The sequence below is a fragment of the Portunus trituberculatus genome, chromosome 50, assembly GCF_017591435.1.
Source record: "Portunus trituberculatus isolate SZX2019 chromosome 50, ASM1759143v1, whole genome shotgun sequence".
In the NCBI taxonomy this organism is placed as follows: Eukaryota; Metazoa; Arthropoda; class Malacostraca; order Decapoda; family Portunidae; genus Portunus; species Portunus trituberculatus.
The window spans coordinates 12,078,893-12,104,770 of NC_059304.1; the positions used below are offsets into that span (position 1 = coordinate 12,078,893).

At 42.0% G+C, this 25,878-nt stretch overlaps 1 protein-coding gene across 1 annotated transcript in view; it reads right to left on the minus strand.

Moving 5' to 3' along the window:
- Positions 1–25,878, minus strand: part of LOC123499504 (neural proliferation differentiation and control protein 1-like) — a 240,356-nt gene that overhangs the window by 127,137 nt on the left and 87,341 nt on the right. Inside the window, exons 3-5 of the mRNA XM_045247557.1 lie at positions 19,975–20,500; positions 16,921–17,079; positions 10,489–10,555 (exon numbers count right to left, since the gene is read on the minus strand). Of these exons, the coding sequence (XP_045103492.1) occupies positions 10,489–10,555; positions 16,921–17,079; positions 19,975–20,500 (752 nt within the window). The remainder of the gene's footprint in view (positions 1–10,488; positions 10,556–16,920; positions 17,080–19,974; positions 20,501–25,878) is intronic.

Sequence of the window (25,878 nt, forward strand, 5' to 3'; positions counted from 1 at the left end):
TAGAGGGAAAGGAATGGAAAGACTGAAGGTAAGGATGCAGGTAAGGAGGGATGGAGGGAAGACGAAGAAGAAAACAACAGCGCAGGAAAAAAGCAGATCGTTTGATAATTGGACTTGAACGGGCAGAGTTGTCGTGGAAGGCGCGAGAGACCCCACCACATCGCTCTTGTGAGGAAAAACAAACTAAGACAAGAAGAGAAAACACATCTTTCAGTTCTCCCTTCTTGGTCGTGTGACTGTCTTAACCCTTTCAGTACCGGGACACATTTGTACTTTGAAATTCGTTTACCATTAGACCATTTCATTGACAGAAAATTAATGGCTACAGTCTTCATTATTTCAACCCCACACACAAGTTTCTGAAGCTGTATAAAATCACCAAATAGTAAACAGAATTAATATGGAAACGCGTCATGGTACGAAAAATGTCTTGAAACCTCCTACTAGGTACACCTGACAGTGGTGGCTGGCAGAAGCAGATCGGGATTGGTGGAGGTGGTGTGGATTGAGGTGTGAATTGTAGTGGGCTGATGGTGGTGGTGTGGGCTGCCCTCCACACACCGAGGACTTACTTACAGGTGTCGCACGTTAAGTTTTGCTCAAGTGTATGATCTGCGTATCTTTCAAGAGTTAGTTAGGATATATAGTATGACTTGTGTTGTATCGTGGAGTTTCTGTGGGGATTTGGTGTCGTGTCGGATTTTGGCGGGATTGTTTGCGTCACGAATAATGTGGATTGTGCTCTGTGCGTTACTCTTGGTTTAGGGTAAAAGATTAGATGTAAATGTTCTATATACATTCAATTATACTCAAAATTCACGTCTGTTGTCTTAAAATCCTGAGTCCTGCTTAATAACGAGAGTTGGAAAGTAAGTCGAATCTGGCGATAGTTTTGTCTGTGCGCTATTTACGTAAAAGTCCATCCTCGCCTCCTATCATGTTGGAGTAGTGATGGCGTAACAGTCGTCATGTTATCACCTACGTATGCTTATTATTGTCTACTGTCAATGAATGAAGTGAGAGTATTTGTTATAAGAGAGAGAGAGAGAGAGAGAGAGAGAGAGAGAGAGAGAGAGAGAGAGAGAGAGAGAGCACCAGCCAGCTATATCTACCCTTCTGGAGGTGACACATGTTTACCTCCAGGCGTGGCATAGCAGGAATTCGGAACTGTGGTATTCAACTCTGCTCATATTGATCTTATGCATTATTAACACAGACCACCATTACCTTCCTCCTACAGCGCTTCACTTACTCTTGAGAGAGGAAAAACTAATAATCTGTTTCCCTGAGTAATGAAAAGGCCAAAACTATATGTGTGTGTGTGTGTGTGTGTGTGTGTGTGTGTGTGTGTGTGTGTGTGTGTGGGTGGGTAGGTGTGGGTGTGTGTCAATTTTCTCCTATGCTGTCAAAATAGTTCACCAGTCTTCTCCTTAATTACATATACATACAATTTTCCATCATACATTTCTTATACTAATTTAGAATTTCATCAATAGTGCCTAACCCTAACTTTCATTCCTCATAGATGAAAAAATCCCTTGCCTTGCCTCTTAAGTGCCTCAGACCATTAGTGCTACGCCAGAGCCAGAACATCATAAACCGGCCTTTTTGCCAATCTCTCGCCTCTTCACCTAGGCAGGCCAGACCACTACTGACTCTTCATACGAGTATATCTAATCCTCTACTCTCAAGACCTCTCATCATAGGCCTACTAGTGCTTATATGTGCAAGGAGGAGGAGGAGGAGGAGGAGGAGGAAGAGGAGGAGGAGGAGGAGGAGAGGAAGAGTATTATAAAGATGGTAATGATAAAGAAAAAAAGAGCAACAAGAACAACAAGAACACTTACAACATGAACAAAAACAAGTGAACGGCATGAAAAAAAGTGACTCATAATTGGCAAGCGGTCTTTTACCTACAGAATACGAACCCATAAATATCCTTGGTGGGACAGTTTACATCTCAGAGTCGTGTCGCCCCACCCACGCCGCCTTCGCTCCCTCAAAAACTAAGAGAGATGAGGTGGCAGGTAAGGGGACGGAAGGAGAGAGGATCAAGGGGAGAGGAGGGAAAGGGATGTGCTTGGCTAAGGGAGTAAAGAGAGCAAGAGGGATGGCTGCCTTGATCAACATGTCGTGGTGTTTCGAGTTAGGTGTAAATGACAAAAAAAAAAAAAAAATTCGCCTGGTGAGGGAACGCTGCCGAGGAGAGAGAGAGAGAGAGAGAGAGAGAGAGAGAGAGAGAGAGAGAGAGAGAGAGAGAGAGAGAGAGAGAGAGAGAGAGAGAGAGAGAGAGTGAGTTTTTTTGACACGTGTTTGCTTAAGACTAGATAGTTTTCCTTATTTGAAAATTGTGACGATTTAAAAACCTTTCCCAAAATGTTACACAATGATTGATTTTTTTTAAGTATAATTCCCATGTCATCATATTTTTCACTAGTACATTTACGGATAACAGAAACATGACGACCACAAATATTTAAAGAAAATGGGAAAAGTGGCAGTAATGTTAGTGCGTGCAAAAATATTTCCAATGTTATGATGACTTTCTTTGGCAATTCTCTCCTTGGTTGGTGTTTTCGCAAAGTCTTCCCTCACTGCCTCGTTTCTGCTCGCCCGCCACCCACTGTCAGTCCCCAAAGAGCCGCTGCGCTGCCAACCCTCCCGCCACTCGATTTGTTTTGCCCAAAGACCAAATAAGAAACTTTTGCGGAATCCAAAGTGCAGCTGAGGAAAGAAGTGGAAATGGTGGGAAAAAATATATAAGCCATTTTATTTTTAACCAATGCTTTTCCTCTTTCCTCCTTTGTTATTCTATGTTCTCTCACCGACCTCCTTTGTATTCATTGTCTTTATTCTCTCTGCATTCGTTGTTCCTCTGGTTCTTGTGGTTCTTGTCGTCTTGTCTTTCTCCTCTTGTTTCTCCTCCTCCTCTATCTCCTTCTCCCTTTTATTTTCACTTTTGTCTTTCTCACCCTCTTCTCCATCTGTTTTCCTATTCTCCTCCTCCTCCTCCTCCTCCTTCTTCTTCTTGATCTCCATACCTGATTTTTATTTTAGTCTTTCTCGTCCTCATCGTCGCCTGTCTTCAATCTCTTCCTCCTCCTACTCCTCCTACTCCTCCTTCTCCTCTTCTTCCTCCTCCTTCTCCTCCTCCTCCTCCTCCTCCTCCTCCTCCTTCTTTGCCGCCTCCTTCAACAATTTCTCAGCCAGGCAAAAGATGGTCAGCCTTTTGATTTTCATGTTTATACAACGACTGTGGCATTTCCAGTCTATTTATTCAGTCCTTTGTCTTGCACGTATGTGGGAAATCTCGTTCAGTATTCCTCGCTAGTCTTCCCATATTGGCCAGACTCGTGGACCGCCTACTTCGAGAGTGGAAATTCAGGCAAGGTGGTATAAGGGGCTACGGCAATGATCTCCCTCAGTGATTAGTCTGTGAAGGTTCTGCTGGGTGTGGTGTAGCTAGTATGTGTTTTTGCTGGTATTCATTGTGCTTCAGGAGTGAAATGTATGGGTGGTGCTGTTGGTTTTGTATGGTGAAAGGCTACGTGAACTGTTTAGGGAGCTAGATACACACACACACACACACACACACACACACACACACACACACACACACACACACACACACACACACACACACACACACACACACACACACACACACACACACACACACACACACACGAAAAGAAAGTTAAGTGGCTCCAAACAGAGTAAACAGGAGTAAAGAAAAACCGCAATACATGTAAGAAAAACAAAAAAAATTAGAACCTTCCAGCTTTCATGTCCCTTTTAACGTGGCATAAACATTCTCTCTCTCTCTCTCTCTCTCTCTCTCTCTCTCTCTCTCTCTCTCTCTCTCTCTGCCGACACATGTTTTCACGATGAAGCAAAAACATGATATTAATAGAGGTTGCATCCTTATTAAGGCAGCTTAGCGACGCACACACACACACACACACACACACACACACACACACACACACACACAGAGAGAGAGAGAGAGAGAGAGAGAGAGAGAGAGAGAGAGAGAGAGAGAGAGAGAGAGAGAGAGAGAGAGAGAGAGAGAGAGAGAGAGAGAGAGAGAGAGAGAGAGAGAGAGAGAGAGAGAGAGAGAGAGAGAGAGAGAGAGAGAGAGAGAGAGAGAGAGAGAGAGAAACTAATCAGAACTCGAACTTTGTGGCTTTGTTATAAAATTGCGGATTAAAATTGTATATTAATAACGCAATGCCATTTTTTACACCCTGAAGTTGACGAATAGGTTTATGTTTGGCAAGTTAATGGTGCAGCCGTTCCACTCCCTCCCTCGTTCCCCACAACATACACACACACACACACACACACACACACACACACACACACACACACACACACACACACACCTGCAACACTATTATTGGTTAGTTGTGGCGTCTTATGCATACTTTTAAGATGCTGTGATGGATTTTTGTTAGTGTTTTCAGGTGTGTTTTCGAGATACTATAGTGACAGTTATGCATTTCTTTTCTTTTGCTGTTTTTACTTTTATGTACGTCCTAGCCACATATAAAGAGGGAGGAAAATCGCAAGTATTCTGTATGGTAAGTGAAAAAGTGTTGATTAATCTGACGTAATGATATAGTCCCAAAAGTTCACCAACCTTAGTTAATGTTTAGATTTATAAAAGCCTTAAATCTTACCTAACCTAGCTAAAACCTAACTAATGTAACCTAACCAAACTAAACTGTTATCCTATTATTTATGTTATGTTAAGCCAGACCTAACTTAACCTAACTCAACATAACCTAACCTACACTACCCTAATCTAACCTAACCCAACCCATGCTAACCTAACCCAACCCATGCTAACCTAACCTAACCTAAGCTAATCTAACCCAACCTAGGCGAACCCAACTCAACCCAACTCAACCAAACCAAACCAAACCAAAACAAAACAAACCTAACCTAACCTAACCTGACCTAACCAAACCTAACCTAACCTAACCCAACCCAACCCAACACAACCAAACCGAACCTAACCTATTGTAAAGTGATCTAACCTATCCTAACTTAACCCTTTACGAGTGTTTCCAGGAATACTACAACACACATTCACGAGAACACGACTAATCATCTATGTGGCTTTTGAAAACAGACCTGATGAGAGAGAGAGAGATCAGCCTTTAAAAATACAAGCCATTTTTACCCTCATAAAATAAAAGATTGAGTGAGGAAGATTGAAAGACGAAAAAAAGGAATTAATGCATAGATTGTAATAGTCCTCTCAGTCTTTGATCTCTCCTAGTATCATTTTCATTGTGTAGGATAAGAAAGCAATATATCGTTTTCAAATTACATGAATGCTTGGAAAGGATTATGAACCACTGTATCCATAATCTTTAGTTTTCGTATCTCCATTTCTTTATCTATTTATCTTTTTTTTTTTTTCTCGTGTTCTCCTTTTTCATCTTCTCTATCTCTTCCTCCGTCTCTTCCTTCTTTTTTCCCTTTTCCGTTTCCTTCTTCTTTTTCTCTCTATCTTTTCCTTCTCCTTCACCTTCTCGTTCTTCTTCTTCTTCTTCTTCTTCTTCTTCTTCTTCTTCTTCTTCTTCTTCTTCTTCTTCTTCTTCTTCTTCTTCTTCTTCTTCTTCTTCTTCTTCTTCTTCTTCTTCTTTCATATCGCCACTTTTTATCAATGTATTTATTGTTATTCTTTTCTTTGTTCTCGTGTTCTCGTTTTCACCTTTTCCACCTTCTTCTTTTCCTTCTCTTTTTCCTTCACCTAATTCTCCTTTTCTTTCTCTTTTTTCTCTTTCTCTTTCTCTTTCTCCTCCTCCTTCTCCTCTTTCTCCTTATATTTTCCTTTTCTTTCTTTTTCTTTCTCCTTCTCTTTCTCCTTTTCCACCATCTTCTTCTTTTCCTCTTTTTCTCCTTTTCCTTATTCTTCATCACCATCATCATTATCTCCTCTTCGTCCTCGATTTCAAAGACTGCTCGATCGCTCAATGCACATCTTTCAAATTGCTCGGTCGAATGATAAGCCAAGGCAGCGCACCAGAGAGAACAGAGAGACATAGAGGGCAGACTCAGAAAGACACACATGAACACACAGGGAGACTGATTAAAGAGGAAATAACGCTTGGAAAATCTAAATGACGGTCGGAAAATATTCACAATAGGCAGAAAAAAGGAGGATGAGAGAGAGAGAGAGAGAGAGAGAGAGAGAGAGAGCAAACATCACCCGGATACACAAATACAAGAGATGGCACGAGAGATTAAAGAGGAGGTGATGAGAAGGAGAAATATTGGAGAAAGAAGAAGAGGAGGAAGGAGATGAGAAGGAGGCGTTAGAGGAAGAGATAAAAAAAAAAAGAGGGAAATGAAAGAAGCAAGATATGAGGAAGCAACTTGAGGTTAAAGAACAAAAAGGGGATAAAGGAGATTGTAGGAAGTGAAAAAAAAAGAAATGTGAGAAAGGTAGGGAGAGAAGAAAAGAAAGAGAAAGAAATTGTGAGGAGGCTTGAAAGGATGAAATGGACTGGAAGAGACAAATACAAGAAGGGATGGAAGGGAGTGAGAAAGAAAAAAAAAAGGGAGGGAAAGAAGGGAGATGAGATGAGAAAAAAACTGAACTGAAAAAAAAACTAAGGAAAGGAAAAAAAATGGAAAGATGATAATTAGCAAGAAAGGAAAGGAAATATGGGAATAAACAAAGAAGAGTAATGATAAGAAACGAAAGGAGAGAAAAATGAAACAAAACAAGGAAAGAGAGAGAGGGCAGGAGAGAAGGGGCAGAGTAAGCAGGTAGGAAACACGGGGCGGCGCCGGGCTGGGCCTCCATCCAGCACAACACATATTGACCCAGTTAATGAATCTGTAAAATTCAGCAGCAAACAAATATTGACTCACAGCATCCCAGCACGCACACACACACACACACACACACACACACACACACACACACACACACACACACACACACACACACTAACACACACGTTTTCTTGTTTACATTATTGTTGTTGATGTTGCTTACTTTTGCTGTGTACACTACTACTACTACTACTACTACTACTACTACTACTACTACTACTACTACTACTACTACTACTACTACTACTACCACCAGCACCACTAATACTACTGCTATTACATAAAACAAATGCTAATACCAATACTTGAGCTATGTTTACGCTGTGCTGTGTTTGTGGGCCTTTCTGGTGAATCAATTACTTATACAAACACATTAGGGGCTGAGGCAATCACTTGGAATGACGACCCGGGGCTGCTTCACCTTCACACTCTGCCGCCGCATGAAGGGTGAGGGATGAAATGCGTTTGTGTAAAGCAAAATGTTGTGTGCAGTTCGTCATCGTCATCGTTATCTACGTAATGTTAATAGTGTTGTTTTTGTTATTGGTGGTGGTGGTGGTGGTGGTGGTGGTGTTTTTGTTATTATTGTTGCAGTTGTTGTTGTTGTTGTTGTTGTTGTTGTTGTTTCTGTTGTTATTGGTCTTGTTCCGTGCATGGTTCTACTACTACTACTACTACTACTACTACTACTACTACTACTACTACTACCACCACCACTACTACTCCTGCTGCTACTACTAGGACAACAACAAGAACATGAACACCACCACTACCACCTCCACCACCACCACCATCACTTCCACCACCATCACCACCACCAACAGCAACAACAACAGTAATGCTTCCGTGTAACATGACAGACGTGGTGTATTTAGCACAATCAAATTTCAGTACTTTTCTATTCGTGATTCCAATTAGCGTAACTTTTAGACTGCTATTATTGTGTGTGCCTGGAGGGGAGGGGGTTGAAAATTCACTCTGGCTTTTGTAGCGAGTGACGGCATTCTTATTTCCCTCTTAATTAGTGACAGGTGAGGTGAGTACAGGTGGAAAAAGTACACCTGAAAGAGAGAGAGAGAGAGAGAGAGAGAGAGAGAGAGAGAGAGAGAGAGAGAGAGAGAGAGAGAGAGAATCAACTACATAAGATATCTTCATTGTGCTTGGTTCCACTGAGCGAGGGAGACGATGGGTCAGTCATGAATACGATAACCTTCATCCTGCAGCAATGTGTCGGCGCGGCGCTCTGACTGACGAACGCCTGACAGCCAGCACTGATTAATATTTCATGGTGTTGTGGCGGACGTCCTCACATCGTACCAGCGGGCAGGAGTGATAAGGCTGATGACGCACCGCTTAGCATGGATGACTGGCATGGCTCTTAATGCTCAGCTGTTTTTTATCATTGTTTTTTGTGGATTTCTCAATACGATTGTGTGCCGAAGGAAAAATCGACGACTTCTGTCCAACTCACTAATGTAAGTCAACCCCTTCAGTATTAGGACACGTTTTTATTTTATGGTTTGTGTACCATTACACCATTTTATTAACATTAATGGCCAGAGTCGTCACTATTTTTATCCCCACATGAGTTTCTGAAGCTGTATAAAATCGCCAAATATTAAGCAGCATGAATATGAAAACGCGTCATGGTACTGAAGGGGTTAACTAATACTCTCAATCATCCATACCTTTCTCTGGTAAACTATGGAACTCTCTGCCTGCTTCTGTATTTCTAACTTCCTATGATTTGACTTCGTTTAAGAGGAATTTTTCAAGACATTTCTCTCTTTCTTTCTGCCAACTCTGCAAGGGGCCTGGAAACAAAGTGGGCCTTTTTTAAAATTTTGTTGTTGTCCTTGGTCAGCTTTCCCGTCTTTCATGAAAAAAAAGAAAAGAAAAATGCAAGTGTCTCGAAATGCTGATCACTGTTGTTTATGAGAGAAAAAAAAAAAATACGTGTGGTTTGATAGATTTTGATACTGAATAGAGAAAGGTGGTCCGATTTTTTTGTTGGAAATTACAGAAAGTCAAAGGCTGTACCAATCCGTTCATCTCAACAAACAAACACCAGGAGGACCTCAAATGCCGAATCACGTCAAGTATGTGTAGATGATTTGAAGAGTCCATGTGTGTGTCTGTGTGTGTATATGTGTGTGTGTGTGTGTGTGTGTGTGTGTGTGTGAAGAATAAATAGGTCAGCACGGTAACGCCTTCTTCTCCTTCTACCCTTATAATGGAAGTCCGGTTTTATCTCTCTTCATAATTCATCTTGACTCTTCTCGACCTTCTTTTTCCTCCCCTTGTTTTTCCACCCTCTCCTTCTCTTCCTCCTCCTCCTCCTCCTCCTCCTCCTCCTCCTCCTCCTCCTCCTCCTCCTCCTTTATCCTATTCCGCTACCAAAGCTTACGTACACTTACAAATTCTTTTCTTTTATTGACAAGCTGGTTCTTATTTCTATTTTTTTTTACTAGTTTTTATATTATTAGTCTTACTCTCTCCTAATCCTCTCGTTGCGTCTCATTAGTGTTGCAAGTTATTGATTCTTTTGTCCACCGAGTTAATTATCGAGAGAGAGAGAGAGAGAGAGAGAGAGAGAGAGAGAGAGAGAACAGTACATACACACATATAACCAGACAAAATAAAAACAAATTGACAACACAAATACTGATATACTGACATACAGACAGACAGATAGACAGAGATAGACAGTGACAACGGATAACGAACAAATGAGAAAAGGAGGAAGATAAAGGAGGAGGAGGAGGAGGAGGAGGAGGAGGAGGAGGAGGAGGAGGAGGAGGAGGAGATGAGATAAAGGGAGAAGACGAAGGAGAACACCCAGAGGAAATCAACTTATCTCCCTGGACAGGTGAAATACTGCTCCTTTCCTTCCTCTCCTTCTCCTCCCTTCATTTTTTCCTTCTTTCCTCTCTCTCTCTCTCTCTCTCTCTCTCTCTCTCTCTCTCTCTGTCTCCTCTTGCCTTCAGCACTTTTATTTTTCCTTCCTTTCTTTCTTTTTTTCTTTCATTTCCTTCTTTCATTTCTTTCTTTCTCTTTCTTTCTTTCTTTCTTTCTTTCTTTCTTTCTTTCTTTCTTTCTTTCTTTCATTTTTTCCCGTAATCCAGTAAGTTTTCGTGATACATTTCCTTACTTATTTTCTATTCTCTCTCTCTCTCTCTCTCTCTCTCTCTCTCTCTCTCTCTCTCTCTCTCTCTCTCTCTCTCTCTCTCTCTCTCTCCTCTGCGCATGTCGTACGAAGCTTGGTGATCATTCTAAATTTCCTGTGAATCTCTATATCCATATAAAACTACCGCAAGAGACTGAGGCTAACTTGTACAGTGACAAACATTTACTCGCATGTATACTAAAATAGGAGAGAATATTTGCTATGGTTAGCCTTAACAATTTAGTTTTCTATGAAGTATCTCGAGACATATAGAAAACGTACTCTTATGGGACACTACTACAGATGAGGTCCTGGCGAAGGCAATATGAACTAGTTTCTTCGGGCTCATTCGACCGTGTTGGTCATCGTGGCCCAAAATAACAACTAATTTTTTGCAGCTTCCCTTGTTTTCTTAGGTGCCTATATTTTTTTGACAGGTGTGGAGGGAGAGAAGTGGCTGTACTCACCTGTACCAGCAGATGCCAGCCCCGACCACGGCACACACCGCCATGGCTGTGCTGCCCGCCAACACCGCTGCAGGGAAGAGAGAGCCAAGGTTAAGGTGAGCACAAGGCAGTGTGTTTGAGGTTCTGACAGGGGTGGACTCTGTGATAAGTGACTTGGAGAAAGCAGGATTAGAATGAGCAGAATGCAGTGTTTTTTATTATTCTGACTGCAATAAACTTGAACAGTGACTGGAATAAACGTATTAAATGAGGTTATAAGTAGTAAGTCATTAGGGAAATCTCATCTCTTTCACTGCCATATGGAGAAATTTGTACCACTAGAAGTATTGGAATCTTTATAAGCATCCGAAAGAAAGAAAGAAAGGAATTATAAAGTATATATTAATTCTTATCCACTGTAATGTTTAAAGGTGGCTGTGGAGCGGTAACAAATGTCTCACAGTGATTATTAAAGATTTCGAATTAGATGAACGACTAAAAATTACTCAGTATTGGAATCTTTTCTGTCTTTTAACGCGCAAAGGTAACAAGTCTATTTAATCGCCAACAATTACGTTTTATAATGCCTTTGCTATTACAAAATCAACATCGGCCGTATGTAACAACTGAAAAACCTATCACTGGCATGGAAAAAGGAGACATAGCAAGGACAAAGTAAGAAAGACAAAGAAGCACAAGTAAGTACAAGTGAAATCAGACGGCGTAGTGAACGATAAAACGAAAGGAAATGAATATAAAACAAATCCAAGCACTTCATTGACTTACTGTCGTGTCATTATAGCAATTTGGAGGCGAATAGAATACATTAGTGCTGTAATTACTTTCTGCGACCCACCAGCACCAGGGATGTGTTCCATTTTACAGTGATTTCGACTTCCGGGGAATTATTAGGGGCATGCGATGTGATAGAGCGTGTGTGATATGAAGAGTGTGTGATACAGAGGAATCATTACATCGAGAGAGAGAGAGAGAGAGAGAGAGAGAGAGTAGCAGGGGATTGAGACTCTTTCTTTGTACTGGAATGTTAAGTTTGATAGTTGCCGCAATTAAGGAAATGAGATATAAAACATGGAAGCAAAATATAGTAGATGAAAGCAGGTGAATAGTAACTAGAGTCTCTCCAAACTAAGGAAAAAAAAAAATCCTCAGCAGTGGACGCATTTTTCTTTCTTCAATCCTTTTAATACTGAAACGCATTTTTACCTTGATTTTTGGATATGATCAGCCGATTTTATTTGCATTAGGGTCTATGGAGGTCAGAAGATTAATGGCCAGAGTCTTTACTATTTTAATCCCCTACCTAAGTTTCTCAAGCTGTATAAAATCGCGAAATAGTAACAAGAATGAAAAAAAAAAAAAAAAAAACGCGGCGTGGTACTGAAAGGGTTAAAAAATGCATAAAAACTAACTGAATTTTGGCTCAAACAACTTCACTGGCTTACATGAACTCGCGTCACGGACATGATGAAAATTTGTCCGGCGAACAAAATAGATTAATCATTTAGCAAAGTTCCGACAAGGTTAGAAACGTGAAAATGCCTCTAATACATTTTACAACATAGAATAGAGAGAGAGAGAGAGAGAGAGAGAGAGAGAGAGAGAGAGAGAGAGAGAGAGAGAGAAAAGAGAATAATTAAATAAAACGTCAGGAAATTAAAGAACAATCTACTGAGAGGGAAAAAAAAAATAATTGTCTAGATAAAAAAAAAACCGAACTTGAAAAATGCTAGAAAAAAAAGAAAACGTGTGAAGGAATGAAAAGAATGAATGAAAAGAATATAAAAAAAGAAAAAAAAGAGAAATCCAGTGATGAAAGATACATGCAATAAAGAAAATAAACAAAATAACACACGGTCGACAAGAAAAAGAAAACAAAACGAAAAGAGAGAGAGAGAGAGAGAGAGAGAGAGAGAGAGAGAGAGAGAGAGAGAGAGAGAGAGAGAGAGAGAGAGAGAGAATAAAAGACAAAAAACAAAACAAAACTAATCTTTCCATGGACAATAAAAGGTAAAGAGAACAGGAAGGAAGAAATACAACGTTAGCGAGGAACACGACCACCACATCCCCACCACATCCCCACCATATCCCCACCACATCCCAGCCACATCCCAGCCACATCCCCTCCTGCTGCTCTCTTTCGTGATGGCACCGGCAGTAGTAATGGCCAGCGGGTCTGTAATAGGAAACCGGAGCTGCAGGCAAGGCGAGGCGAGGCAAGGCGAGGCGAGGCAAGGCAAGGCAAGGCGAGGCGAGGCGAGGCGAGGCAAGGCGAGGCGAGGCGAGGCGAGGCGAGGCGAGGCAACGGGTAAAGGCATCTCATTCGCCTCTTTTAAGACTATTGCAATATAATCTCCCGTGCCAGATATCCACTTAGGGTAACGTGTCGTCCTAGGCTGGGCTGTAATGGGAAAGGGCAGGTGCTTGGAGTGAGAGAGAGAGAGAGAGAGAGAGAGAGAGAGAGAGAGAGAGAGAGAGAGAGAGAGAGAGAGAGAGAGAGGGGTAGAGAGGGGGGAGAAGGGAGTGGTGGTGGTGGTGGATGGCGTGACCGCATTACAAGGCACGTTAGTTGTGAATGCATGGCTCAGTACTTCCTTAGTGTTTCTCTCTCTCTCTCTCTCTTTCTCTCTGTTCCCCTCATTTCGTAATATTTCTTTGCACTCATTCTTCCTCTATTCTTCCTCGCCTCATTATAACTGCCAGAACAAACAGACTCTTTTTCCTCCACCAAAGCTCCTACAGCCGCCACACCTGAGCCTTGACGCAGGAGGTTACAAGGAGAGGACGGAGAGATCAGCATGGTAAACTATATAGGGTGATATAGAGACGAAGCTGAGTGGCACAGTATGATAAAATGTAGTAAAAGATTTTGTGATTTTTTGTAAGCTAGACCATGAAATAAAAAGAGGACTGAGGAAGTAGTGTAATAATAAAACAGAAGTGATGTAAGAGACAATTAAAGGAACAAGGAGTGGATGACTTGAGAAGCGAAGTGAAGCAGATTACAAGAGGATGAAGAAGAAGAAGAAGAAGAAGAAGAAGAAGAAGAAGAAGAAGAAGAAGAAGAAGAAGAGTGTGACGGTAGCATAACGGGCGCCTGGTTATCGTTTCCAGTGATTCAGTGACGTGAGAATTTCTGCTAAGGTGATGATCCAGTTCCGTGTCAGGCTGAAAGAATTTGTGAAAACGTTTAGTTACATCACTGAAGCCACGCTGAAGGTGCGATTGAATCTGAAACTGCCTAAAAAAGTGAAGGAAATCAGTTATCGGGATAGAAGAAGAAATAATGAGTTCAAGCTTGAAAAAAAAGAAATAAAGTAAATTGGAGTAAATAAGAAGGAATTGGTTCTCAAAGAGTGGCAGATGAAAGAAATAGACTCAATAATCAAGGTGTTAGTGGTGAGTCACTAGAGGGCTTTGGAGGATTAGTTCCTTCAGTACCATGACGCGTTTCCATATTCATTCTGCTTACTATTTAGTGATTTTATGCAGCTTCTGAAACTTATATGGGGGATTAGAATAGTGAAGACTATGGCCATTGATCTTCTGACCTCCATAGACTCCCCTTAACGTCAATAAAATGGTCTAATCGTACACAAATCTCAAGGTAAAAATGTGTCCTAGTACTGAAGGGGTTAAACAGCTTTATGGATGGGGATGATACGTGGGAATAGGTTGGTGTGCTTCATGCAGGGACTGGCACGTGTAGGATTAATAGCTTCTTAAAACTTCTCCTATTTTCTTATGTTCTTCCTTTATTCTTATATCAAAGTGTATCTCAGACCAGCAGCAGTGAGACGCTAGAGACGCTGCTCCTCATTGGATGCGTCGGTAAACACTTGCTTGGCGGACAAAGGAGACACTCATTTCACTTGTCATTCATCGATCCTTGTTAGCTGAGGGGACAAAGTGGCAAGCAGAAAGTAAACACTGCTCTGCCCGTGCCATGAAACACACCAGGGATTGGCTGTCGCTGCTTCTCTCACGCGTCCTCGGTACATCATCCTTCTACACCCAAGCGGACCTCTATTTATTTACCTTCACTATTCTTCTTCTTTATATTATCCAGGCGGTCAAGCAGTAAAACTCTTCCTCCATCCTACTTTGAGCAGGGTAAAAACTAATGATTGGAAGTATGTTTCCTATATAAGGGAGAGTTCTAGCCAAAGGAGCGAGAGAAAAAGGCGGTATAAAAAGGCCAACTGAAACTGCAAATCCCTAAAGAGTTAAGTCAAAAACGTTTTCCTAAATTTGAAGATAAGTGTCTCGAATCAAATGTATCATAAAATTATAAAAAAAAAAAAAAAAAAAAAAATCTCACGACATGCACAGGGCGAAGTGTAGCAGAGTATGACATCGTTAAGTTTCTTTCTGCATTATTAACCATCAACAAATGCTTCTTAATGACAATGTCGACAGTTGCTCGCAAGCTTCATCTTCATTTATTCAGAGTGTCGTGCCGTGACTAATGCTCAGGTTGTGGAGTCTCGTGGGGCTCACTTGTCATTCTAACACACATCTTTGCTTCGTGTTCTTATTTCACGTAAAGGTTTTTGTTTCTATTGTTGAGGTGACGTGACTTTCTGAAGGAGTGCCCTACTTGGAATATAATAGACTGAAGTATGTAAGCAGGAAGGAGGAGGAGGAGGAGTAGGAGGAGGAGGAGGAGGAGGAGGAGGAGGAGGAGGAGGAAGAGGAAGAGGAGGAAGAGAAGTCGGAAGAGGAAGAGGAGAAGAAGGAGGAGAACAAAGTAGGAAAGAGTGGAGGGTGAGGGAGAGAAGGGGTATTGAAAGCACCTGCATGTTCTCACTAATTTGTTTTTGTCCTGTGAAAATTTTTAGCCAGTGTAGGAAGAAAATATGAGAGGCAAGGGAAAACACACACACACACACACACACACACACACACACACACACACACACACACACACACACACACACACACACACACACACACACACACACACAGGAGGAAGAAGCGGAGGATCAAAGGCTGCGAGTCACGTCAGACATCACACACGGAGTTAATAAGCAACACCTCAGATCTTGGTGCACTCAGCCGGTCGTCCCTTTCCAAAACACATCGAAGGCCAGAGGTGTGAGCTGAGGTGACTCGAAATTATAATAAAGCCTTCATATCAAATCAGGTGTCACAATGCAGTAAATGTCTGAGGTGAGATGTTAACCAGTACTCTTAGTCTTTCATACCTTTCTCTGGTAAACTCTGGGACTCCCTGCCTGTGTCTGTATTTCCAACTTCCTATGACTTGACTTCATTCAAGAGGGAAGTTTCAAGACATTTGTCTCTATTCTTTGGCTAATTCTATCGGCTCTGTAAGGAGACCAGCAACTAAGTGGGTCTTTTCTTTATATTTTTGTTTTCCTTGGCCAGTCCTCCTCTCTTACATAACGGAAAAGATAATTAAGAAAAATGTGTGACGGCAGTGTAGGTTATTCACTCTGCATTTCTCGTCTTTGAAAGTTGTATGGGTGTGTGAGGAACAATAGAGATGTGTGAGTCCCATCTCGCGTAAGTCCTGCCCATAGTAACCGTAGTCTATGGTCCTACAAATGTTTATCTTCGAATCGTTAAACAAAATTAGGATTGTTAGTTTAGTTTTGTATCTCTGCACAACGATTTTTTTCTTATATCGTGTAATTTAAGTTGAATCATATCCTTACTGCAATGTATGATAAGTGACGAAGACTTGAAATGTGAAGGAATAAGTACCGCGTCCATCTAGCTGCTCACTGTCAGGGCGCCAGGTTGTCGTTATCTTGACATTACATTGTTATTAAACTGAAGCCATTGGCAGCTTATTTTATCACGCCAGCCTTCACATTAATAATATTATCTGACAACGTGTAGCGGAATCAGGATAAATATTTGTGACAGATGATGGCAACAGATGCAGCGAGTATTACTAAATGTTGCTCCATCTCGCAGCACCAGCACTGAGCACTGCGTCTGATGGAGATGCAGCAACAATAGTAGCAGGTCTATTTATGCTAGTGTCATTGTTTTTATTGTTATGACTGCTGCCATTGCTACTCTCAATGATAATGGTCCTTGTACTGTAATTGCTATATGAAGGATATTTTTATTTTTATCATTTATCAATCCATTACTCCTTCATTATCCTTCTGTCTTTCCTGCATCATTCAATGTTAATAATTCTTTCCTTTTCCATTTCCATTTTGATATGTAAAGCAAATCTCTCCCATGTTTAATCACCGCTCTCCTCCACAACACATCTTTCACACCATTCAGTCATTCAAACATTCCTTCTCTTTCTAATCTTTTTAACTGAAGATACAAGGTAAATCTCGCTTCTCGTCCTATACATGTTAATTCACTCTCCTTCACAACACATCCATCTCTGCCGCGACAACACCTGTAGGCGCCGCGGCAGGAGAGGCAGCACTCAGCACCCACCTGTGAAGTACACGTCGGAGAGCTGATCTCCTTCCCCTGGTGCTTTGTGGAGTGAGTAGCCGGGCTCGTGGTTGGCGGCAGAGGCTCGGCGGAGGTGCATGTAGTTCACGGCTTCAGGTTGTGAGGTGGCGAGTTTCAGGGTGGGAAGCGTTTCAGCGGCTGCGGAGGAAGGAAGGATGAATACATAAGGATTCTGAGGGTATATGGGTAGGCAGATGTGCAGATGTATAGATAGACAAACCAATAAATATTTATGACCATGTGAAAGTCAGAGATATATATTTTCTAGTGGTCAAACTAATATAGGTCTATGCACATGACAAATCGCTATACTAGAAGAACAATGGCCCTCACTAGATTCCTCTTTTTACAATAATCTCATTCTTATTCATGTCATCTTCACTGGGAGTTCTTTAACTAACTTACATATTTAACTCATTTATATTTATCTACCATGCATGAGTCTCAGGTCACAATTAGTTATCATCACATAATTACTAGCAATATTACTGTTCTTTAGCTATGTCCTTCAAGAGTGAGTCAGAAACTGGTAATATCTACAATCCTAAAAGGTCTATATCAATTATAACTTTTCTTTGTAAATTTCCATATGATAAAATCCCAGAAGAATTATTAGAAACTATGAAAAGAATACGTAATATGATATAGTCCTTTACCTTCATTCTCACACCACCAAAACATGTCAGATCTGTTATTGAGAGCGCCTGTGATTGTTTGTTCCCGTCACCCTCACATCATTATTACTGCTGTCCCTTTGGCGGGGTGTGAAGAGTGGCCAGGGACGGGAATATTGTGAGGGTTAGGGCGGATGAGAGGTGTGAAGGCAGTGAGGGAAGGGACAAGACTGGGTAGGAGTATAAGACATGAAGTACGTGTTGAGGGGAGACAAAGGAGTGGAGAGCGTAAGGAAGGCTGGTGAAGGAGGTGGTGAATTGTGTGAGTCATTGTGAGGACAAAAGGTTGTTGAGGATAAAATAATAATGTAGAAATAAAATAAGAGTGGCGTGAAGAAGGGTGTGTTACAGGTCGTTAATTGTGTGGGATAGAAAAAGGAATGAAAGAAATATGCAGTCTCCAGGAAAAAGAATGAATATTGCAGGTAGATGGATGCGTAATGGAAGGATGTAGACTAAGTGCTTGAAAATATTGCCTATACAGTGCGTTTAGTGTGCTTTGCCCGACCAACAGTCCATCAATCTGCCACTTTCCTTATACCTTCACTCTCATTTGAATTTCAATTGAATTCAGTGGCAAGAAACCCCGATTTAACTAATTATCCAATAATAATAATAATACATTATTGGAAAACTAAATTCATGCATACTGTTTACTACGAGAGAGAGAGAGAGAGAGAGAGAGAGAGAGAGAGAGAGAGAGAGAGAGAGAGAGAGAGAGAGAGAGAGAGAGAGAGAGAGAGAGAGAGAGAGAGAGAGAGAGAGAGAGAGAGAGAGAGAGAGAGAGAGAGAGAGAGAGAGAGAGAGAGAGAGAGAGAGAGAGAGAGAGAGAGAGAGAGAGAGAGAGAGAGAGAGAGAGATTGAGAAAGGAAAAATATATGACAGGATCAGGTTGCAGGAAAGGCACTATATTGGTCAGTGTTTCCATTCCCAGCTGGCTTTGTACTCTGTCTATCAGTCAGTCGGTCTGTCTTTCTGTCTGTTGGTCAGTTTATTCTCTGTGTATATGTATCTATATCCATATGTATTTATCTATCTATCTATCTATCTATCTATCTATCTATCTATCTATCTATCTATCTATCTATCTATCTATCTATCTATCTATCTATCTATCTATCTATATATATATATATATATATATATATATATATATATATATATATATATTACTTTCTGTCTTTGTCTTACTGTCTGTCTGTGTCTCTCTCTCTCTCTCTCTCTCTCTCTCTCTCTCTCTCTCTCTCCCAATATGTGAGTCAGGAAGGAGAGCAGGCAGGTGAACCAGCTCCTGCCGTCTGCTAATTACAAGTTATACTGTTACCTAGAATATCGCATGCCACTGCTATGTGCTGGCTGCCATAACTTAACTCAGACCAGGCATTCCTTCTTTATTGCTTCCTTATGTCATAGCGCGCCTCTGTTACACTGCACGCCTTGCAGTAAAGTGGCACAGTGGTTCACGGCGAGTCACGACTAAAGGGTGGAGGTTGGGGAGTCCCTGGTCAAAGTGAGACAATCTGTGTGGATTTGGCTTCATCCTGACGGCCTTGCTCGCCCAGCCCAGCCCACCAGATGTTGACCTAAGGCGACTTGTTATGACTTTGGAATTCGGCAGGAGTGGAAAGCCAGCGTGTGTGTGTGTGTGTGTGTGTGTGTGTGTGTGTGTGTTCAATAATCATGGTCTAATTAAACAATATCTTAATTTCCTTTTGAGAATTAGTGTTAAATATTCATTCTTTGTCATTGCCTCAAGGTGGATTAAAGATACACGCGCACGATAATGTGTTCTACCTGCGCTGGTGTCCGTACTGTCTTTGTGGCCCTTATTGCGCGTTTGTTTCCCTCCCACGTACTTCCTCCCCTCGTCGCTTCCTTAATTACTTTGTCCTCCTTAGCATAGTGTTTTTTTTCGTTTACCACTGCTCTCATTCCCGCTGTATTTTCTCAGCAGGTGTTCCCTTTGTCCTTGAAATGTGCTGTGTATAAATCCCTTACGCCACTCTCCTGTCCATTATGCTCAATTTGGTGCCTCTTATTTGTCCCTCACTCTTATCTACAGGTATTAATCTCATTACCTTTATTTTCCTCCTAGTGAAGCTTTGTTTTTTTTACCTTCTTGCTAAATCAACTCTTTACTTATCCTATTTGTGTCTTCTGTTTATTTTTGACACTGGTCTAGGATGGTTACAAAAACTTAGAAAAAAAGGCCCATTGGGGTGCTGATCCCTATATGAATGGGTCAAAAGGGGTTAAAAGGGATTATAGAAAATAGGAAAAGTGTCTCAAACCTCTTTTCTATTTACCACATCACCTTCCTTACTTTTCATCTAAGCTTGTGTACCTTTCACTTTCCTACCTGCGTCTGGTCTTGTGTCATCAACGTCCTTGCTCTTCTCCTCCTCTTGGTTATAGTTTGCCTCTCCTTTCTTCATCATCAGCTGACTGTCGCTGTTATAGTCATCATCATCCCCCGCCAACTCCTTCCTGAAAAACTCCCTCGCATCCTCTACCTCCTCCTCTACGCCCTCCTCCGGCTCCTCTTCCTCCTCCGCTAGCAGCCTTGGATTCTGCAGTGCCCCAGGGTACAGCGCCCTTGGGAACTGAAGGTCCTGCTGGCTGAGGTAGCTTGGACGCCTTAGCTCCTGGGGGCGGTAACGGGGTCGGAACTGCGCTGCATATTCCGTTGGGTACTGCGCGTCCTCATCTGGGTACTGCAGCAGGTCTCCGGGGTACTCGAGGTGCGGCGGGAGGCTGAGGTCAGAGGTGAGGCGGTGTAGGAGCTCTGAGCCGGAGGGGGACGAGTCGCGGCGAGGAGGCGTCGGGGGATGGTAGTACCGCTCATCTTGTGGGGTGACGGCAAACTCGATCTTGTCGTTCACGTTCTGCAAACAAGAGGTGGTGTTAGTGTGGTGGTGGTGGTGGTGGTAGAAGAGGAAGATTATTGCCTTTTATTATTGTGTTTGTGATAGTGAAGTGGTGGTGGAAGAGAAGAGAAAAGGAAGAGGTTTTGTTGCTCTTTCGGTGGTGATAATTGTGGTTGCGATGTAAACAATTAGTGGTAATAGTGTGGTGGTTGAGGAGGAAGTTATTGGTATATATTGTTATTGTGGTTGTGATATGTGGTGGTGAATAAAGAAGAGAAAAGGAAAGGTTTTGTTGTTTTTTTGGTGGTGATTGTGAAAATTGTGGTTGTGTTATAAACAGTTAGCGGTGGTAGTGTGGTGGTGGTGGCTGGAGGAAGACAAGAATGATGGTGGTCATTGTGGTAGTCGTGAGGAATAGCTGGAGGAAATCAAATGACAGTGTTTGTTTGTTTTGAGGCTGGTAGTGTTTGTGGTGGTGAAGTTGAAGTGATGGGAATCGAGGGAGGGAGATGACAACAACACTGGTAATGGAGGTGGAAGCATATAAAAATCAACAAATATTTATCCTAACCAGAGCAGAGTCCCTAATACAAGCCAAACCAGCTCCAGTAATAAAGAGAATAACAGAACACTTGCATTAATCATACACTACACACGCTGAGAAGGAGAAGCAACATCCTGCGGCGGTGGTAATGTTTGAGAGTGACGCTGTGTTATGAAGGAACAAACCCCGATGACGTCAGAGGGAACGCACAAAGAACACCAGCCACCAGCAGTAGTGTGTGTGTGTGTGTGTGTGTGTGTGTGAGGAAGTGATGGTGTTGGTGAGAAGTGGTGAGGCTGAGGATGTGGGGGAAGGGGAGCTGAAGCGGAGTGGAGCGTGATGAAAGAGAGAGAGAGAGAGAGAGAGAGAGAGAGAGAGAGAGAGAGAGAGAGAGAGAGAGAGAGAGAGAGAGGAGAAAGAGGGGGGAGGAAAGAAAGTAGGAAAAACCTGTGACGTTCTACACAGCATGAAGTTTCACTTTCATCCCCTCCCTTTATTTTTCTCCCTCTGACAATCTTTTCTCAATTAGTGACAAAAATGAGATGAGCGTGAGTGTCTTGACAGGAAAAATAAGAATAAAAAGTGTGTCATCAAGTCACTGCTGAGGGACAGGTTAATTAATCACAGGAGTTTGCCTTTACGTATATATTTATTTATTTACTTATTTATTTATTATTTCTTTATCTATTTATTTATTTATTTACTTTCGTAGTGACTGGGATGGAAGATATAATGATGAAGAAGACTGGCATTTCTCTCCAGCTTCCCACGGGTGCCACATGAGTCTGTCCACCCGGGAGATCTAATTCTCTTCCGCGATGGGTTCTGATCCCCACTTGGTCCCGGCGGTCGGGTTGGATCCCCTGAGACGGGATGACGTGAGACTCCCCTGTTTACCAGCGTGGAGACCAATATTTTCTGAAGTCATTTTAGTCAAAAGGTCGATTTAATAACGTCACTGAGCCAGAGTTCGCCTTGCCGTTGTCAGAAGAAAAACGAAAAGTAAGAGTATGTTATGGTAGAGGAGGACAATTGCGTGTTATTTTTAATCCCTTCAGTATTATGACGCGTTTTTTTCATATTTATTCTGCTTACTATTTGGTGATTTTATACAGCTTCAGAAACTTATGTGAGGGTTGAAATAGTGAAGACTAGACTCTGTGCATTAATCTTCTGACCTGCATAAACTCTTCCTAATTATACAAAATCGTCTAATCATACCCAAAACTCGTAGTATAAAAATGCGTCCCAGTACTGAAGAGGTTAAAGCCATATAGTCTCTCAGCGTGTAATTATTATGTTCAGTGTGAAGAAATATGTGTATTGTTGATGGTTAAACATATAATAACGCGATTATTTCCTAGTTAATTAGCGGCTTGTTGCCTTCCATGTGTCTGTCTTTCATTCGTCCTTCACTCACGGTTTCTCTCGCTTCTAATCATTTCGTTTCCTCCTCCTCACCTTTCACTTATCCCTCACCATCCACCTTTCTCATTTTTCTGTCAAATCTACTTTTGTTTTCCTTCTTTCCATCTCTCACTCATCCAACATAGGCCACCCCACTCATTTCTCGCTCTTGTTTTCCTTCTGTTCATCTGTAACTGATCGCTCACTCTTTACGCTCCTCCATTTTCTGTGTTCTCTTCACGGCCAGTCGACAGCCGCGCCCAAGAAAAGTCTGACATTCACAGCTGAGACTCGTGTACTCCATAAGTGTAGACAGGTGTTGTTAAAGAGTGACGTCAGCAGCACATTAACCTTCGCCTCTACACTTACCAGGCCAACGGAGAGAGAGAGAGAGAGAGAGAGAGAGAGAGAGAGAGAGAGAGAGAGAGAGAGAGAGAGAGCTAGTGACGTCAAGACTGAAGTGAAAGATTGGTAGACTTGTTTTCAGTTAGTATTTAGTACATTCTTGGTCAGTAGTTTAATCGATTCATTCATTTTTATCCTCTTGATCTCCTAAGAGTTTCCTCGTACTATCTGAGCAATCTAGGTTGATAGTAGACTTTCTGCATTAACCTCTTCAGTACCATGACACGTTTTAATGCTTATTCTGCTAACTATATGGTGATTTTGTACAGCTTCAGAAACTTATGTGTGGACTAAAATAATGAAGACTCTGGCTATTAATCTCCTGACCTCCATAGACCCTTCCTAATGTAAATGAAATTGTCTAATCATACCCAAAAACTCATGGTAAAAATACGTCCCAGTTCTGAAGAGGTTTGCAGTTTCTCCTCAATCAATCTGGTAACACTTAACGCATCAGAGGACTTATGACTGAAGATAAACGCTTAACACAGTGGATGTAAGTGTGGCATTTTATCTTATGGCTATGACTGTGCCTAAGTAAAGCTCTCTGCTTCATCCTTTGCCTCACTGTCAACCTCTTCATTACAGTTCATGATTGGTTATGCATTTATCCTATTATGCTATGTTAGTCAGGGGGAAGAGAGAGAGAGAGAGAGAGAGAGAGAGAGAGAGAGAGAGAGAGAGAGAGAGAGAGAGAGAGAGAGAGAGAGAGAGAGAGAGAGAGAGAGAGAGAGAGACAGAGACGGAGAAATAGAGAGCACATACTTAAACATCTCTATTCAGTTAATCCTCTCTTTTTTCACGATTGACATAGCAGTGAAGGGACGTGAATTGATGGTTAATAAATACTGGTTGAATGCAAAGGTGTGTTGGGTGGAGTCCGAATATTGCAGAGGCGCAGGCGAGAATGTAGACGTGGATGTAAATGTTTATCGTGTGTATGAATCCGTGGGAGTGATGGCGGGTCGTTCATTTTATTAGTGTAATTTTGTTGAACTCGTTCGTTTATGACAACACTAATAACGCAGACATGATGACATACACACACACACACACACACACACACACACACACACACACAGAGAGAGAGAGAGAGAGAGAGAGAGAGAGAGAGAGAGAGAGAGAGAGAGAGAGAGAGAGAGAGAGAGAGAGAGAGAGAGAGAGAGAGAGAACAATCATAACCAAATAAACACTAAAACAAAGAGAGGCAGAAAAAAATTATATTCTAAGAAAATGATCAAAACCATTAAAGAAAGCAAAGAAGAACAGCAATACATCAAACTGCATCATCACATTTCCTCGGTTCTCTTTCAAGCTTGTTTCTCTTGGTGATCCTTGTTATATTTCCAGCAAGAAGCGAGGACGGAACATACACAGACATTCGGATTTATCATGATTCCCAAGGGCAGGTACGTATTGAGCAGCTTTCCTGTGCTTACATGTTTCATTCCCTGAGAGGAGAAAGAGACACGCGAGGTATACAGATGGGGAAAGATGGAGAGGGAGATAGAGAAGAGAAATTGTAGTCGGTCAAGAAAAACTATTATTTATCACGAAGATTCACTGCAAATGGTTTTACTTTTTTTTCTTTTTTCTTTTAACCTTTCTCGTTTTCTATCCCCACGCGAAATTTGTGTCTCTGAGAAAATATTAATCATTTTGCCTCGACACTTGGAAGTATATATGTAAATTCTGAAACTCACAACGCTGCCTCCTTTCCCTGCGCTGCCTCCCGTCTCGCTGTTTCGCCCTGTCTCCCTTCCCGCCACTCACTTTCTGTTGCTTTTCTGTTTTATCTGTGTCAGCCAGTCAGTCAGTCAGTCAGTTAGTCAGTCAGTCAGTCCAACTCAAACACATACAAACACACACACACACTCTCTCTCTCTCTCTCTCTCTCTCTCTCTCTCTCTCTCTCTCTGTCCCCAGGGGTTTAGGTGTCCACTGAGCCGAGAAATGTTGATACAAGAAACAAAGGAAGCTTTTTCTTTCAGTCCGTATTTTCCTTCCTTTCTCCGTCTGTGTATGTCCATTCGTCAGTCTGAGTGTTCGTAGGTGTGTGTGTGTGTGTGTGTGTGTGTGTGTGTGTGTGTGTGTGTGTGTGTGTGTGTGTGTGTGTGTGTGTGTGTGTGTGTGTGTGTGTGTGTGTGTGTGTGTGTGACTGTCTGCGTTTGAATGTTTGTTCTCATACATTTCAATCCTTTCGAAGAATTGCAAAACTTATACATTCCAGGACGTGCGTGGTTCAGCTATGTTACGTTTAGCAAGGATATGCATAAAGCACACGCATGAGTCACACGCATCCACACATATAAGTATTCATCATAAACTTACAATGGAAGAGGCTTTGTTCTCTTAATATGTACGAGGGGGAATTGGCCAAGGGCAACAAAATGATAAAAAAAAAAAGGCCCACTGAGGTGCCGGGCCCTAAACAAGTCACAAGGAAAGGCGACTCCGTGGCTGGTATAGGAGTGTTATATGCATGTTACTGTCTTGCCTGTATGTCTGCCTCTCTGCTGGCATGTTTACCTGTCTGCCTACCTGCCTGCCGGTCTGCCAATCTTTATGCAAGTCTGCCCGTCTGTAAGGCTTCGGAGGGAGGAGTCGCTCAGGCCAAAAATACACTGCACCTAACACCTAAGCGACAAATATAGACGCAGTAGCAAAAAACACATCACTCGTGACGGAAAGAAAAAAAAATAGGAAAGAGAAAAAAAAACAAACAAACAATAGTATGCGTTTGAAAAGAGTAAGCCTGTGGACCTGAGGAGGGAACATCTGGTGCGTTATCCTGCAGGCTGCCGGCGTGGGGAGGGAAGAGGGTGGTAGGGGGCAGGTGGAAAATGGACGGCAGAGGGGAAAGTGGTAAGAGGAAGGGAGGAGGGAAGGCAGAGGGAACGGTCGCGAGGCATATCCTGATCTCGTTTCTGCACCAGAGGGATGGATGGCTTTGGTGTGTTTATGGCGCCCCCAACATATATCACTTCATATTTTATCTCTTATGTGTGTGTGTGTGTGGGTGTGTGTGGGTGTGTGGGTG